The sequence below is a fragment of the Nyctibius grandis genome, chromosome 3 (assembly GCF_013368605.1).
Source record: "Nyctibius grandis isolate bNycGra1 chromosome 3, bNycGra1.pri, whole genome shotgun sequence".
NCBI lineage: Eukaryota > Metazoa > Chordata > Aves > Nyctibiiformes > Nyctibiidae > Nyctibius > Nyctibius grandis.
Genome location: NC_090660.1, coordinates 110735909 through 110752560, shown reverse-complemented (window position 1 = coordinate 110752560; position 16652 = coordinate 110735909). Strand labels below are relative to the sequence as shown.

The following is a 16652-nucleotide window of genomic DNA, read 5'->3' as shown; positions in this document are numbered from 1 at the left end:
GCTTAGTATTTTGTGCAGGGTATGACATGGTTATATTTTAAAGCCTTGCTGTAGAATTTTAAAAAATGATATATTGCATTTTACAGCTTGTAAGGAGTGTCTGTTTCTCTGTTTTAGGGTATAATTCAGAAGATTGTGGACAGTCACAAAGTGAAAAATGTGGCCTGCTATGGGTTACGGCTCAGCCATCTGCAGTCGGAGGAGGTTCACTGGCTACACCTGGACATGGGGGTGTCCAATGTGAGAGAGAAATTTGAACTAGCCCACCCTCCAGAAGAATGGAAGTAAGAGTATAAGTCTGTTCAGTGTCAAAATCAAGTCACATTAAGTCTTTTTGCCTTGTCTTAAAAAAATGCTTTATAATTTGCTTTACTAAGGAAGATCCTCTTGTGGTAGAATAGAGGTGATGGAATATGGGGGAAAAAAAAAACACCACCAAACTTTTCCTGAAGAGCTGTAAGTTTGCTTTAAGGGGATTTTGTTGTTGTAAGGGATTTCCTGCAAACTGAAGAGATAAGTGTAACCTGGGATTTCGAGGAGGCATAAATTAGGAACAGAAATCTCCCAGTCATTTGTCCTGAAAATCTGCAAAACTTGTGATATATCTAGTGAACCAGCCCCATCTCAGGTTTTGTCATCCTTAAAAGTTTTAGGACAGCAATGCTATTCCTATTTGTGTTACAAGCACATCTCTAAAAATTTAAAAGGCTAAATCCTGTTATTTAAATGAAAACAATGACATATTCTTATGTACTGCCTGTATTTATATGTAGACTAAGTAGGAGAAATGTGATTTTGAAACTGGCTGGATGGCCGAGCCCAGAGAGTGGTGGTGAATGGGGCAAAGTCCAACTGGCGGCCGGTCACTAGCGGTGTTCCCCAGGGCTCAGTTCTGGGGCCGGTGCTGTTCAATATCTTTATAGATGATCTAGACGTAGGGATTGAGTGCACCCTCAGTAAATTTGCAGATGACACCAAGCTGGGTGGGAGTGTCGATCTGCTGGAGGGTAGGAAGGCCCTATAGAGGGATGTGGACAGGTTAGATAGATGGGCCGAGACCAACGGCATGAGGTTCAACAAGAACAAGTGCCGGGTCTTACACTTCAGCCACAACAACCCCACGCAGCGCTACAGGCTGGGGGAAGAGTGGTTAGAAAGCGGCCCAGCAGAAAGAGACCTGGGGGTGCTGATCGACAGCCGGCTAAACATGAGCCAGCAGTGTGCCCAGGTGGCCAAGAAGGCCAATGGCATCCTGGCCTCTCTTAGGAATAGTGTAGCCAGCCTGTCTAGGGAAGTGATCGTCCCTCTCTACTCGGCACTGGTGAGGCCGCATCTTGAGTACTGTGTCCAGTTCTGGGCCCCACACTTCAAGAAAGATGTTGAGGTGTTGGAGCAAGTCCAGAGGAGGGCGACCAAGCTGGTGAAGGGTCTGGAGGGTCTGACCTACGAGGAACGGCTGAGGGAGCTGGGGTTGTTTAGCCTGGAAAAGAGGAGGCTCAGAGGGGACCTTATTGCGGTCTACAAGTACCTGAAGGGAGATTGTAGTGAAGTGGGAGTCGGCCTCTTCTCCCAGGCAACTAGCGATAGGACAAGAGGACATAGCCTCAAGCTTCGCCAGGGGAGGTTCAGATTGGACATTAGGAAGAATTTCTTCTCAGCAAGGGTCATTAGACATTGGAATGGGCTGCCCATGGAGGTGGTGGAGTCACCATCTCTGGATGTGTTTAAGAAAAGACTGGACATGGCACTTAGTGCCATGGTCTAGTTGACATGGTGGTGTCAGGGCAATGGTTGGACTCGATGATCCCAAAGGTCTCTTCCAACCTGATTGATTCTCTGATTCTGTGAAAGAATGAAATGCAGTGAATAGATCAATTTATCCCTCTGCAGTTGTAAAACTTTTCAGTTGTAAAACTATTGGATAATGAATTGAGGCCCAGAGCGATGAGTGACATCTGCCTTTCTTCTAACTGGGATCTTCTTTGGTTATACCAGGAGCAATGAACAATAGAAAGGTAACTGTAGAATTTGGTGGGATTTTTTAATGCCCAGGTACATTTGCTGATGTATTTTCATACCGGTTAGATGGATAAAAGAAGCGGTATGACCTGTGCTCTGTTGAAGGTTGAGTTTTCTTCAGCTTTTTAGCAGAGTAAGTAGAAAAGGCAAAGAGCAAGCTGATGGTGCATGCTCAGGAGAGGATATAGGCTGGAGATGAGGAAGGGAAAGATTGTCCACTTTCCTGGTAGAAAGACTAAAATTATTTGCAAACTAAAATTATTTGCAGGACACAATAGTCTACTAGAGAAGATGGAGAGCTCAGTCTTAAAATACCGTTAAACCAAGTCTGGTACTAAACTCAGAATCACAGAATCAATCAGGTTGGAAGAGACCTCTGGGATCATCGAATCCAACCATTGCTCTGACACCACCATGTCAACTAGACTATGGCAACTCACGTGGGAACACCGAAAAGTAGATTGCTCTGGTGGTTAGTTCATCCCAGGGGGTTTGTGCATGTTTTTCTGAGGTTTATGTTCATAACCCCAGTTTGTGCCAAAGTTGCTAGTTATTTTAAAGGCTTACACATATCTTCTGCAGAATTATTGTAAATAGTCTATACTTAATTTCTTAGAGGTGGAGTTATTATTTACTAGCAGATGTCACAGTTGGAAATCTTCAGTTTATAAATCCCCTTTGGGACCCGATTTTGACAAATGAAACAAATTCAAAGAAATTAGGAATGTTTAAAAGTTAGGTTTCAGAAATGTTGCACGTTCTCTTCTGTGCATGTTACATTTTCTTCTTTCTGGAATGTGCATCAATATTTTTCCTTCTGTACCTCACAAGAAATTTTTCATTGATAATACTGTGAAATCACAGCTTAGAAAGTATGGGATTCCTGAATCCTTTCCATGATAGTAGTGCTGCGTATGAGATGTGAATAATTTATGCTATGGAAATTTGTTACATATTTTACATACAGATTTTATTAGGTGGTGCAACTCTCATTGTACACGTTGCAGAACAAAGTTAATCAGTTTTTAAAGCAAAATTAAATGATTGTTTTGAAGTTTGTGGAAAGGAATTGTATAAAATACTCATGAGAGTGCTATGGCAAGATGTAAATTATTCAATACGTTTCTGGAGTGTCATTTAATGTTTTATCGAATACATGCAGCCTGACATACCTTTTAAACCCGTGGAGATTTGCTGTGCGTAATCAAAATACTGCTGTCGCACTTGTAATGCCATAACACAGAGTGTTTAAGATCATATGACAGTACTTGTAAAAATATTTAGATTAGTAAAGGGAGAGAAGTCTTGGAATGGTTCTTAAATTAAAAGCTTCCTATAGTGTTAATAAATCAGTAACTGCCTGTTGTGTGATTTTTTAATTATCTAAATTAAAAGGGCTGTTTATTCACAGTGTTCAGAAATTAGATCTCAGACGTTCTCCTGGACTAATCCAGATAGTAGACATTACACTGCTTGTCAGTAGGTTGTACACAAAAGTTACCAGAATAAAATCCGTATACTCAGCTGTTGTTTGGTGCTGTACTGTTCATAATCCTGCAGTGGATGAGCTAACGAAGGGGAGAAATAGGGATATGACTCTGCTTCAGATGGCACAGCTGGAGCTGGAGCTTAGGAAGAGCAAATAATAGTGAACTTCAGGGCAACAAGGTCACCCAGAATTCTGTCACTTCAAATTTTCTTCCCTCTTCCTGTGGCAAACAGTTCAGTTGCGGGAGCGCACACAATTTACCTTTGCCAGACTGACAGTGGATAACCTCAATTATGTGGCAAAAGACGAACAAGAAATCATTGCTTATTGGATGTCTTTTTTTCCCACCCTCATGTTTGCTTTTATATACTATTTTGACCTCCTTCTTGCTAAAAAAAGGTTTGGATTTTGCACAAGATAAGAAAGGTTTGAACTATCTTGTAGCTTTTAAAAAAAATCAGTGAAGTCCTAATACTTCAATTTTTCCTACAAAGATGAAAGATTGGCCCTAAAATTCAGATAAAAGCCTTCTGTTAGCTGTGCCTGCATCTTGGCTGTATGTTTACTTTAGGAATGTTTGTGTTAATTAACTGTATCAAACAAAATATCCTTTTTCCATTTTATTGTATTCTCTAGCAATGAAGATAATTCCGTCCAGCACCGGAAAATTCCGAAAGCGTTGAAATCACGGTGCCAAAAATGATCAGAGTTGTAATTATTGGAACTGCTTGTTTATTTGTTTGTAGTAATTTGTTCAGGAAATGAGTATTCTGGAGTCTGCGGTGTTTCGTGTCACGTTGGGTAATACTGTCTTATTTCTTTGAGTTATACAAGATTTAGCACTGCAGAAGCATTGGGTATTTTGAATGTAAATCCATGCAATTGCTTTAGAATAACTGTAGTCTTCCAAACGCAGTCTGAGAGTTTTGTTCATTACTGAATTCCAGTAATGCTACTGCTGTTAGGTTTATCTTACAGTAGCGTAAATTGTTAATTGTTCCTTAAGCGTTTGCTTGTATGAAGGCCTGTGTACCTGTGCATGCAAGATGATCCCAGATGACAAGTGAAATACAAACAAAATCCCAGGGCTTTTTTTATGAGAAGGCAATAAAGACCGGAGTGGATTTGTTTGCTTCAGGTTTCCTCTTACCGTTCATGCTAGCGAGGCAGACCTGGGCATGCGTTAAACTCATTTTTTTTTAATGAAGAAATTAATCTTTGCTTGTAGTATTGCTGTTTTAATGATTGGATGTTTCCAAGGGCATGAGAGTGAAAGATGAAAGAGACTTCCTCCCTTAACCTTCATCTTTACCCCTGTACAGCTGGGTGAACTAGGGTTAGCAGGATGTGGGACTTGGAAATCATAGCATCAACCCTGGTCATTTTTGATAAGACTGAGCCTTTGCCAGCAATCACAGCAGCTAGACTTTCTGTCGAGAAAATTGTATGTGCCAAAACACTGTTCCATTTGCTGATCTTCTTTGTCCCACAAGGGAAGAATCAAGAGGTTTGAGTAACGAATTGTTCCCCACAGGGTAGACATTTTCCGGTTCTATACTTAAGGTTTGTAGGTAAAGCAGGTCCTTGTAACCAGGCAACATTCATGCTTTGGCTCTGACACATAGAAGATGCCCCAAAGGAAGCCCCAGTGTAGTGGTCCCATACTGTAAGTTTCGATAGCTGCAGTACAAATGCCTTGGTGCCGACACAAAGGCCAGACCACCTGCAGAATGATTTAATGAGTTGACTAAGTTGACCTAAAAGCTCCGAACCTCTTCATGGTCTGTCTTCTCCCCTCTTTTGCTTCCAGTTATCCAGTCCTTTCCCTTTTTCTTCCATGAGCCTTAATGCTTGTCTGATCCTTCAGCGAGCTGATTCATTTCATTAAACTCACACAAGGCTGTTTTCTCCCTCCTTTGTCTGCCCTTTCTTGTACCCATCTTCTGCTTTCTGGTGACGTGAACTGAATTGGAACCTGCTGGAAGCAACCTATGTGATTGGGACTGGTGAGGTTATTTCTTTCAGTGCCACAAAATGTTGAGTTGTATCATCCTTTCTATTTTGGCTCCACTAACTGCCCAGGTAGTGTTTGTTACTCAAAGGAAACCGGTCTTCATCAGCTGGTACACTTGCTCAAAAAGCAGACCTGGTTTGTGGGAAAGGGACTTCATCCTCATCAGTTGGCTGCATTTCAAAGACAGTAGGTTTAGAGGATATTGAAAATCAAGCCCATCCTTGAACTGGCCTTTGGAAGTCAGCTTCTTCATTCCCGTAGGCATAGTCAGAGATTAGGTTATAAATAGGTAATGAAGGTCACTCTCAGTGACTCTCCCAGCCAGGCTGTTTTGCTTTACCTGATTTTCTCATGAGATCCTGTTACAAAAAGCAGTACTTCTCATGGCTTCTCAGTTAAGAAGACAAGTCCGTGTAAAGGAGAAAGATTGCTTTTCCTGTATTTTTTTTTAATCACAGAGAGTAAAGATGTTCTATATCTTGGTCCAGATCAGGGTGACTGAGACAATATGTACACTGCTGAAGGTCTGAGATCAGTTCCACATGCTTTTCTACAGGCCTGAATGGTCTCTGAATTTTGGCTTGTAGGATGACTGAAAAATAGGGAAAGAGGTGATGTGGAGTGACTACCGGTCAGTAGTTGTTCGTAGTTCATTGGGAGACCAAATAAAGAATTCCTTGCATTTGTATAGTGTGAAAATTCAACCCCATCTTCGGTATCTATTATTAAATAAGGTAACTCCAACACATAGAGTGAATCATAACACTTCCACGATTCAGAAGGTTCCCTTGGTCAGGCACTTGATACCTGATACCCCTGTGGTGGGTTGACCTTGGCTGGCCAGACCCCCATCCAGCCCCTCTTACTGCCCCTCCTCAACAGGACAGGGAGAAAATAGGGTGAGAAAACTTGTTTTCAAACAAACAAGTTTTTTTCTTTTCAAAAAAGAAAACTTGAGCACACTGCCAGCTCATGGTGAGCTTCTCATCAACCATCAGCCCCAAGTCCTTCTCCTCAGGGCTGCTCTCAATCCATTCTCCACCCAGCCTGTATTTGTGCTTGGGATTGCTCTGACCCACATGCAGGACCTTGCACTTGGCCTTGTTGAACTCCATGTGGTTCGCACAGGCCCAGCTCTCAAGCCTGTCAAGGTCCCTCAGGATGGCATCCCTTCCCTCCAGCGTGTCGACCACACCGCACAGCTTGGTGTTGTCGGCAAACTTGCTGAGGGCGCACTCAATCCCACTGTCCATGTCGCCGACAAAGATGTTAAACAGGACCGGTCCCAATACCGACCCCTGAGGGACGCCACTCGTCACTGGTGTCCACTTGGACATCGAGCCATTGACTGCAACTCTGAGTGCGACCATCCAGCCAATAATCAGAACAATAATAAAAAAGGTGTCATATTTTATATTAACATCCAGTGATCGGCCAAAGTGCAGTTCCAATGGGAAAGGATGAAATTGTGTTTTAATTAATTGGGAGGTACCGCAATGTGGATAATTGGTTACCCAGTCACCTTCAAGTATCAAGTCAGTCAACTTTTCTTTGCTCAAAGGCTGGATCTTCACTTTTGAATACTCTTTGAATAGTGTTCCATGCAGCGAGGCTTGGAAAGTGATGTGGAAACTTGCTTCCACAGAGACGAATTAGGATAGAAACGGATAAAGGGCGAGGAAAGAATAGCAGGAGAAGGTGCACCTGGAAAATGATGAGAAATCGATAAGGACAGTTTTCAGAGAACAGTGTTAGTTTTAATCTTAAAATGTAGAAAGACAACTAAAATGCACTGGATTATAGAGCCCAAGCACTTAAACACCTGCAGGTCCAATTTGGCTTATATCTAAAAGTTTAGTGAATAACTAAGTGTCTGCTATGTATCATGAAGCCTAAATGCTGATCAGCAATACAAGCTGCTTCTGTGTGCCTTCTCAAATCAGAGTAACTTTTAGAGTTTGTCTTTACTGTGACTTTGAATCTTCTTTTTGTTTATACGTGTCTGTGGTGTTGTTTCAGAGAATGGTTTGGGTTGGAAGGGACTTTAAAGATCATCTAGTTCCAAGCCCCCTGCCATGGGCAGCGACACCTTCCAATAGACCAGGTTGCTCCAAGCCCCATCCAACCTGGCCTTGAACACTGCCAGGGAGGGGGCAGCCACAGCTTCTCTGGGCAACCTGGGCCAGTGTCTCACCACCCTCATCGTAACAAATTTCTTCCTATGTCAAATCTAAATCTCTCCTCTTTCAGGTGTTCTCTACTCTCTTGTATATCCTACAGTCTGAAGACTTTTTAGTTTAAGAACATGTTTTATGTGCACAAGATGACTGAGTGTGCATTTTTCTTTATGAAATAAACTTGCCACACTATGAAAAAAGTTAATTCTAAATACTCCTAGTTTCTCTACAGTATGTGTGCATGTCTTTATAGTTTCTAAATGTTTTCCTCCTTTAGTGATTTCTAAGAGGACAATATATTTTCAATGATTTCAAAGCAAAGAATAATACTGCAACTTCTGTGGAATCCTAAGCAGCAGTAACTCCTAGTAACTTGATTGCAGGGAGTCAGAGCACTTGCTGAGAAGAAGTTCTTGTCCTGCTGAAACCGACAGATTGAAATGTTGCAATATTTCCTCTTGCCATCATAAGTAGATCACAGAATCACAGAATCAATCAGATTGGAACAGACCTCTGGGATCATCGAGTCCAACCATTGCCCTGACACCACCATGGCAACTAGACCATGGCACTAAGTGCCATGTCCAGGCTTTTCTTAAACACATCCAGAGATGGTGACTCCACCACCTCCCTGGGCAGCCCCTTCCAATGGCTAATGACCCTTTCTGAGAAGAAATTCTTCCTAATGTCCAACCTGAACCTCCCCTGGCGAAGCTTGAGGCTGTGCCCTCTTGTCCTATCGCTAGTTGCCTGGGAGAAGAGGCCGACTCCCACTTCACTACAACCTCCCTTCAGGTAGTTGTAGACTGCGATAAGGTCACCTCTGAGCCTCCTCTTCTCCAGGCTAAAATCCAGATTGTTAAATATACTTATTTATTACTTATACTTATTTTTTACTTATACTTCTCCAGATCGTTAAATATACTTATTTTGGCGAAGGGCTGTAAAGAGTTTTATACTTAGGATGCCCTGTATTGGCACACCCAAAGGGCTGAGGACATTTATTGTCAGAATTTCATTTCAGGAATGTGTTAGAGGAGGAAGCATGCAGTGTGTGTCAGACATCGGGGGCTGTTACCGCAGGACAAGCAATAATGCTAAATTTGAGGATTGGAAGTAGTAGTTTAGGGTTTGAGAAGAGATACAAATTTGGTGTAGGTCATGAATCAAGGCTAATTCTGAATCTCCTTCACGCTGTGGTGTACTATTAACTTGAAAAATATGACTGTCATGTTGAAAACTGATTCGTTCAGCTTTTGCATACGTTGTGGTGATGAATAAGAAAGTAGGAAACCTTTTTACAGTGAAATCCCTTCAAAACCTTTGGAACAATTCAGAGGTGAATATTGCAGTACTTGATCAGAGAACGAGCAGAGTCATGTTCCTGGAATAAGCCCTTGTTTTGTCTGTGGGATGTGGCTCCCTGGTGAGTAACACTGGTTGCCACTCTTGGAGCAGCAGGATCTGTGTTTTAAGTACCATGCTTGTGATACCCAGACAGGCATAAAAGCTGTTGCCAGGGGGTCACGTCAGTGGTTATGGCAGCTCATCTGCTGTCATCACCTAATTAGGGCCTCCCTTCCCATGGATCTGGATGTGATAGCTGATCTGCTCCAAGTCTTGGTGCTTCAGTCCTCACTGAAGCTTTGGGAAGGCAGCAGGGCTTTATGTTTGCTTCTGTTACAAAGGTCCTTCATAAACATCTTTGAGATGGCAGGTACTGCATTCCAGCTTAGTTCTCTGAGAAGTCAAAAGAGGAAATTTCCCCTCTAGTTTTCTGAGCTTGTTTTGATTTTATCCTTATATTTAAGAATGTTTGAAAACGTCTTTTATTTGTGAGGAAATCTCAATTATTATTTTTGTCTCACCAGTTTAATTCTCTTTTTCTTGCTTTTCAGATATGAATTGAGGATTCGATATTTGCCAAAAGGATTTCTAAACCAGTTCACTGAGGACAAACCAACTCTAAATTTTTTCTATCAGCAGGTATGTTCAGTTCTGCTACTTTTTCTTTTGCTGGCATCAATTTGGAATATTCTGGCTTTGTTTATGCAGATAACATATTACTGCAGAAACAGAAATTGGTAAAATTTAAGGTTGCATGAAGATGAAATTTAAGATGAAGCAGAAAGGGCATGAAGCCCATGGCATCTTTCTCCTTGAGAAGTGATGAGGAATATTTTCCAAATCAAGGTAATTCTGCAGTTGTCATCTTAACTCAGATAAAATTTACTGTTGTTCAGCTGGCTTAGAGTTGTTTCATATTTGATTAAACTGCTGAATTTCCTTATTTTTGCAAGCGCAAATAAGTGGACAATTTCACTACAACAATGGAATGGTTTTTCCACTTCTATTGTTAGGTTATTTTCTTGATTTGAGTATCTCTTATTGATTAGTAAAACTGCATAATAGTAGAAGTTTCTATAAATTAAGGACCTAAATCTTCATTTTGTGACTGAAATAATTTTAATCTGCTTTTAGACTGGCAAGCTCGAAGTAAAACTTCATGGCGATATCTTTTAGAGGAGTCTGGACTAGAATGGTTATAGTATCCCCTAACTTTAAGAATCCACATATCTCTGAAAATTCAAACCTAAACTTACTTACTGGTTACTTGTTAGGTGGATCTTTTCCAGGCTCTGGATGGTACGATGTCTGTGTTCATGCACTGAAATATTGTTAGTGCTTAACAAACAGGTTGTGTTACTGACGCTGACAGGTTTGTGAACCAAGTATGTTTTTATGTGACAGCTTTAAGCAATACTTCATACTACTATATGGAGGATTAGTTTTAATCTATATTATTTAAAGGAATCATTTTATGGAGTATTGTCATGATAGAGATGGAGTAAGGTAGGAGTGAGAGGCAGGGAGAGAGGGCTTGTGAACTAATCTGAAATGGCAGAGCTCAAGAGCTACACCGTGAAAGCTCTTGAGTTTTGTTTTGAAATACGATTTTTTTTTTTTTTTTACCTGATGTGTTTTGTTGTGTCAAAGGAACAACAACATAAAGTGCTGATAATGTTACTCAAACCCCAAAGGCTTCTACCGAGGAAAACTCTTCCCATGGACTACTGTTCTTTTTGTTGTGTCTCTGCCACATTGAAAAATATCCTTATCTTAGGTTGGTTGCTTGGGGCATACCATAATTCTTGAGCAACATGCCCTAAAATTAGAATATAACTGGAGCTGGTCCAAAGCGTGGCACTCTTCTGCCCTTGTGAACAGACACATTTGCAGATGAGGAACCAGGAAACAGTAATTCTGATTAAATTTTCTTTTTAAGTTTCTTAAAAGGGAAATCATAATCCTCCCCTCTGTCCGGTACTTCAACTGAAAGCAGAATATAGAACTAACGTACTCCTTTCTTAAATGCCTTCTATCCTTTATTGTACACACATACATTCGGCCTTAGGTAAAGGACTTTCAATTTTTTTTAATGTGTGATGAGATTCTTGGGTTGACATATGATGGAGTTGACTTCTGAGAAGACAATTCTAATGCAGGGCTTATCTGGATTTAGCGTTCTAGTATAACTGATGTGTGCAATATGCTGGTTTCATCATGAAAATGTCTGCATTTTGGTGACTTCTCAGTACTGCCAGGGGTTCTTCTAGAAACAACAAAATCATGTTCCTTTTTACTTCAGCAGCAAGTGACTTTCTTCATACTGGCTTTAAACAGCAGAGGTTTGTGTTTTCTTTCTTGTGTTTAGCTATCCAGGAGCTGGGAAGCCTGCAGTGTCCTCTCATTTGTGCTTCAGAGAACTTATTTCTTTCAACCAAGGAATTTAAAATGCCAGAGGAATATTTTTTAGCATTTTCTGAGAAACATGTTTTTACTAAATGTGGGGAAATCATTAGAAAGAGATACAAATGGCTCAGAGTAGCAAGAAGGTTTGTGAAGGTCAGCAGGAACTTATATGCAAAGATGACAGCTGAGTGTATCTGATGATGCCCTGAATCCTACTTCTATTATAAAATGAAAATCAGAGGTTCTTGTCTCCTTGCTTTTCACACCATACCATTTTTTTTCTCTTCCCCTTTCTTCTCCACCTTATTGTGACTGATTTCTAAATCCAGTTCTTCAAAAATCAGTTCTTTCTGGGCTGCTGCAAGGTATTTGGGTCTCCATTGTCATGGAAATCAGGTGCACAACTTTGCAGAGCTGTCATTCTCCGTCCATGATTCTGTTTTGCTCCATAAGTCTCACTTGGCCTCTTGAATAAATTAGGGCAATTACTTTTATCTGGTAAGGTGTTAAGGCAACCCCACTGACTTATGAAAAGAAGGGAGGAAAAGAATTTGAGCAGTAATGCTGCATCATAAACCAGACCTAAAACAGAGGGGGATGTCGAAAAACAATGAAAGGTGATTTTTCCCATTCTGTTCTTCTCTCATTGTCGTTCCTGCAACATTGTAACATCCTCTTTTGCTAACCACAGCTCACAATCAGACACATCGTGTTCTATATAGGCAAGAACGACAGAATGTACATAAATCATACCTGCATACATAGGTAGCTTGAGCTTTCTGCACAGAAATAACTATGTTAGAGATAGTGAATGTAGGATCCAGTTACAGGATTAAAAAACATCCAACAGAATAACACTTCTATAATCAAATTGGCTTTTGTAATGTAAAAGTCAAATATGTTGCTGTCTTGTGTGTTATAAATGAGAAAAAAAAAGATTTTGAGGACCAGATGCTGCCCATGACTAAATCTTTTTTTTTCCCCCAAGATGAGGCTGAGAACCTGTTACTAACTTGATAACATCTAAACTCATGTTGTCTGACATTAAAAATACATAACATCAAATTAAGATGTTCATGGAGAAGGCAAAGAAATATGGTGACCTCTGTCATTCATGAATTGTCGCTGGATTTCAGAAAATGTAATTATTTTATTGAATTTGAACCGCAGAACAGCAGGATTGTTGAAAAACAAGCTGAAAGGTTGAGTAAGAGACTGAATCCTCAAGTGACCTTCATCTTCCAGAAGAGCACAGAACATTTGTAAAGATAACAAAACGTTACCTTAATCACTGTCAACAGACACAGTTTATTCATAGAGTTAACCCAAACCACAATTATCAGGCTGTTAAACTGAAAACTGGCACACGTTGTAACTTCACATGCATGACTACTCCCATTCACTTCAGAGAGCGCGTTGCCCTGTATAAATTGGTGCGAGCATTTAAGTCCTTTCAGCTTAGACTTCATATGTGAAATCTTTTTTTTTTTTCTCCTTAATTCTGACTATTTTAAGGATGCTGTGACCTTTCTTTGTTTTGGATGTTCTTTCTTTTCAAGAGGCTTGAACAAATCAAGAACCTATGAGCTGAACAGTTTGTAGCTTGACGTAGCAGGTTGTAATCGGGGGCGGTCGTTCTGCCATCTGCAGTGGGCGTAAGCTGTTCTAATTAGAAGTATAAAAGCAGGGCAATTACGAGACCTTTCATCAGAGTGCCCCTGGTTTGCAATCTGTACAGCAAAGGATTAAAATTAGTGTGTGTGTGTGTGTAGGGGGGAAGCATGGAAGTTGTTTGTAACGTCAGAATTATCCTAATCTTGACACTGTGCAGTGCGTCAACACGTCTGTGTTTCAGCTTTGAGCCTTGAGGTGTGGGGTAGGGGCTGATGCTTAGGCCATTCCTCTTGCCTGGAGGAGTTGTGTGTTCCAGACATCATTTTCCATCCCAGTTGAGAGCTCTGATCAACAGACTAATGCTAGAATTGTGTCTCTTTTTTTGTTCTTTTACGGTCTGGAAGGTGTCAGAGGTAGCAGATGACAGGTCTTCAAACCTGTCTTCTCTTTTTTTTCATTAAGTGGAGCATTTAGGTGGTGATACTGCCTTAACTGCATTATTCCCCTGGGTCCAACTGCTTAGAATTTCAGCCAAATTAAGCAAATTGGATCCCACGCAGTGCTGTTTGAATTGTGAGGTTAAAGAATTAAAAAATCAGGAACTGCCAGATTTATGGTTGTCTGCACAGCTGGCAGATGCTCGCTGCGTTGGTTTTATGTGCCAGCCTTCGGTTGTGTCCCCTTGTGTTGTATACACAAATCTGAACCAGAGTGAACTCTAACACCACCACCAAAACCTTACACATGAAGTACACAAGGTTGCTGAGCAAAAATACTGTAAGTTAATTTTTATCGGTGAGTAACCTCCTTTTTTTTTTTTATTCAGTGGACTGTTTTGTAAATCTCAAAAGAATAAAGGTATCGATCTTTTGTATGAATTTTTACCATTTTTCAAGAAAACTTCAGAGGAAGCAAGCATAAGGGTACAGAAGGAGAATTAAAAATCGGAGTTTTTTGAGGAATGAGGATTAGCCTTCACATTTTGCTTGTACTTTTTGGGAACATTTCCAGTTGCTTTAAGTAAGTGTTGGTGAAATTCATTGCGAGTGTCTTCCTTTCCCTCTGTTCCAGTGACACGGCTGTTGGGAGGTGGAAATAAAGGAGACAGGCTTCTCTCTTTTCCCTTAATAGCTGAGTGAGGAACGAAAGCCATATCTCACATCAAGATAGAATACAGCTTTTAAAAACATGCATATAATGAGAATCAGACGTAAGCAACTTGAATTGCTTTCTTTTTATTGCGGGACAAGAGCCTGCAGACATTTATCCTTGAATAACATGTTAGCCTCCAGTAATTGGAGATGGTTTATCCCTTGATGAAAAGGGAGTAAAGCATCTGTATGAGAGTGGGGGGGAAACCAGCTCTTAGGCATCAGCTGTCCCATTGTTGCTGTCCCTGTGCATCAAGCAGAAGACTTTTAAAGAAACTTTTTGGGGTTTTTTAGGTCCCTAAATACAACAAAAAGTCATTTTTATCAGCGTACAGTTTTTCTCTGTGCTGCCTCGTTTAGCCTGCAGCGTGGAGCTGCCCTGGAGGTGTACATATATATAAGAAAGGAAACCATAGGACTGGACCGTGTTTTGGTTGTGCTTTTTAAAATGAGCCAAAGTTTGTGTAATGCACCTGAGAAGGAATTGCAAGCAGAGAGAGGATGATCTCCAAGTTAAGGCAGGTAAATTGTGTTCCACAAAAATCGAGCTGAATTCTGTGCCACGGGGATTCTGCGTTTCACCAGACAAGTACAACGCAGGTTCATTTTCATAAGAAAACTGTTTTTAAAAGAAAAGAGGACAAAAGTAATACTTGTTTTCTTCTAAAAAAAAAGAAAAAGAAAATTCCTTAAAGGAAAAAGAGGAAAAGTTTCTTATGGACAAATGGCACTTTTTTACTCTCTCTTGTGTCTGTGAAGACAATGTTAACACTTAAAATCTATTTCCTTAAATGAAAATTCTCTTTTATATTGCGGCAGATAAATGCATAATGCAAATTAAATTATTTTTATAACACTGTCCCCCAACATGTAGGAAATTTCAAGTCCAGGCAATTACTGTAATAACTTAATGATTGAAGTTTTATAAGGCTTAGATGCATGAGATATAATTTGAAGTGCAGACTGGGAATTAGACTCTTTAACCTAATTAAATAACAACATCTCTTATACCCTAATAAAAATAGGAGACCTAAAGCAAATGACTTTGACAGGAAAAGCTTTGAAGAAAACCAAGGACGTAGGGAGAAAAGCTGGCATTGTTCCTGATATTGGCAGCCTGTTTAAAACAAAAAAAAAGATCTTTCAGGAAGAGTTAATGGTTGACACATAAACTGTGCCCTACAGGGACGTGGTAATAAGTATAAGAATTGTAGCTGCTTAAAAAGATATTAAAGAAAAATTTTAAAAAATGATACAAATATAAATCAAACTTAACATCACCTATCTGCTCCTTACAGCTTGTAAAAGTGATTATAAGTGAGATATCCTTTACAGGGGTCGGTTTCTTGAAACTGCTGAAATTCACAGTTCCTCATAAAGTCCTCATTTTTTAACTATAAAACTTGTTTTACGCTCTCAAAACTACGCTGACATTTTCTTGTAGACCTTGCTGTTTGTATCGTTGTGTAGCTGCTTTGGTATATTCCAAATGTTCTGTGTCAAATGTCTGCTTTCTGTTAGCAGTGCTGTGTGGTAGGAACGTAAAACATACTTGTATTCCTGTACTTCTTAAATAGTCAGCCAAGCTCAGTCCAAAGGAAAACGGCTGCTTTGACTTAAAATTTCCACCTGTCAACCAGAGTGGTGAAAATTGTGGGCTTTGTTGCAGTCATATGTGAATTACTCTTAATTCATGATGATAAATTTAAATGCTCCAGACAGGTTTCCATGTACTGATGCATGGATATGCCTTTGTTAGTGATCTTGAAGAAAATGTTGTTCTGATTAGTGCATTAGGTTGGGTATAACATGCATCAGATAAAAAAAAAAAGTTGACTCACGTTGGTACTTGGAGTCATTTGTTCTGGAAAAGCAAAATTCTGTGTCGGAGAAGTATAAAATTAGCTGTTAGCAAGGCGTGCTTAGTAGGTTGGGTACTGTATGGCTCCCAAGAGTATAGTCCTACTTTAGCGAAGGTCTGAGAGGCAGCAGTGTATATTGCAGTGACATCTGGAGATCAGCCCACTTGGACAGAAGGGATCGTTTTTAGCCATTCTGTCCCTAACAATGCCTCGTCAGAAGTTGATTTCCCCCCCACCCCATCTCTAATGGCCTTATTATTAACAGAGGAGCTTCCAAAATTAGTTAGAGATGTCAAAGTTCACCTCTAGATAATATAGAGACGGTGACGTTGGAAGATGAAGAGGAGGAGCAGCTGAGGGCAGATGGCAAGTGAATGTTATCCTGATACTGAATCTGTGCTTTTAACTCCCCTAGAAAAGGCCAAAGCCTTAATTTTCCCTAATGTAGACTTATCTTCTGTAATAAGTCTAATATTATCAGATGGGTAAATAGGGGTGGAGAGCAACCACACATGTGTTTCCCTCCTGTGCCTATTCTAAAAACTACCATTACGATCATTAAGATGGCTCCTA

General features: G+C 40.3%; 1 protein-coding gene across 5 annotated transcripts in view; it reads left to right on the top strand.

Annotated features, from left to right (window-relative positions):
• Window positions 1–16652, top strand: part of PTK2 (protein tyrosine kinase 2) — a 245096-nt gene that overhangs the window by 113398 nt on the left and 115046 nt on the right. For all 5 annotated transcript variants that reach the window (XM_068396090.1, XM_068396091.1, XM_068396089.1 and 2 more), the window contains 2 exons: window positions 118–284; window positions 9598–9685. In XM_068396090.1, coding sequence (XP_068252191.1) covers window positions 118–284; window positions 9598–9685 — 255 coding nt within the window. The remainder of the gene's footprint in view (window positions 1–117; window positions 285–9597; window positions 9686–16652) is intronic.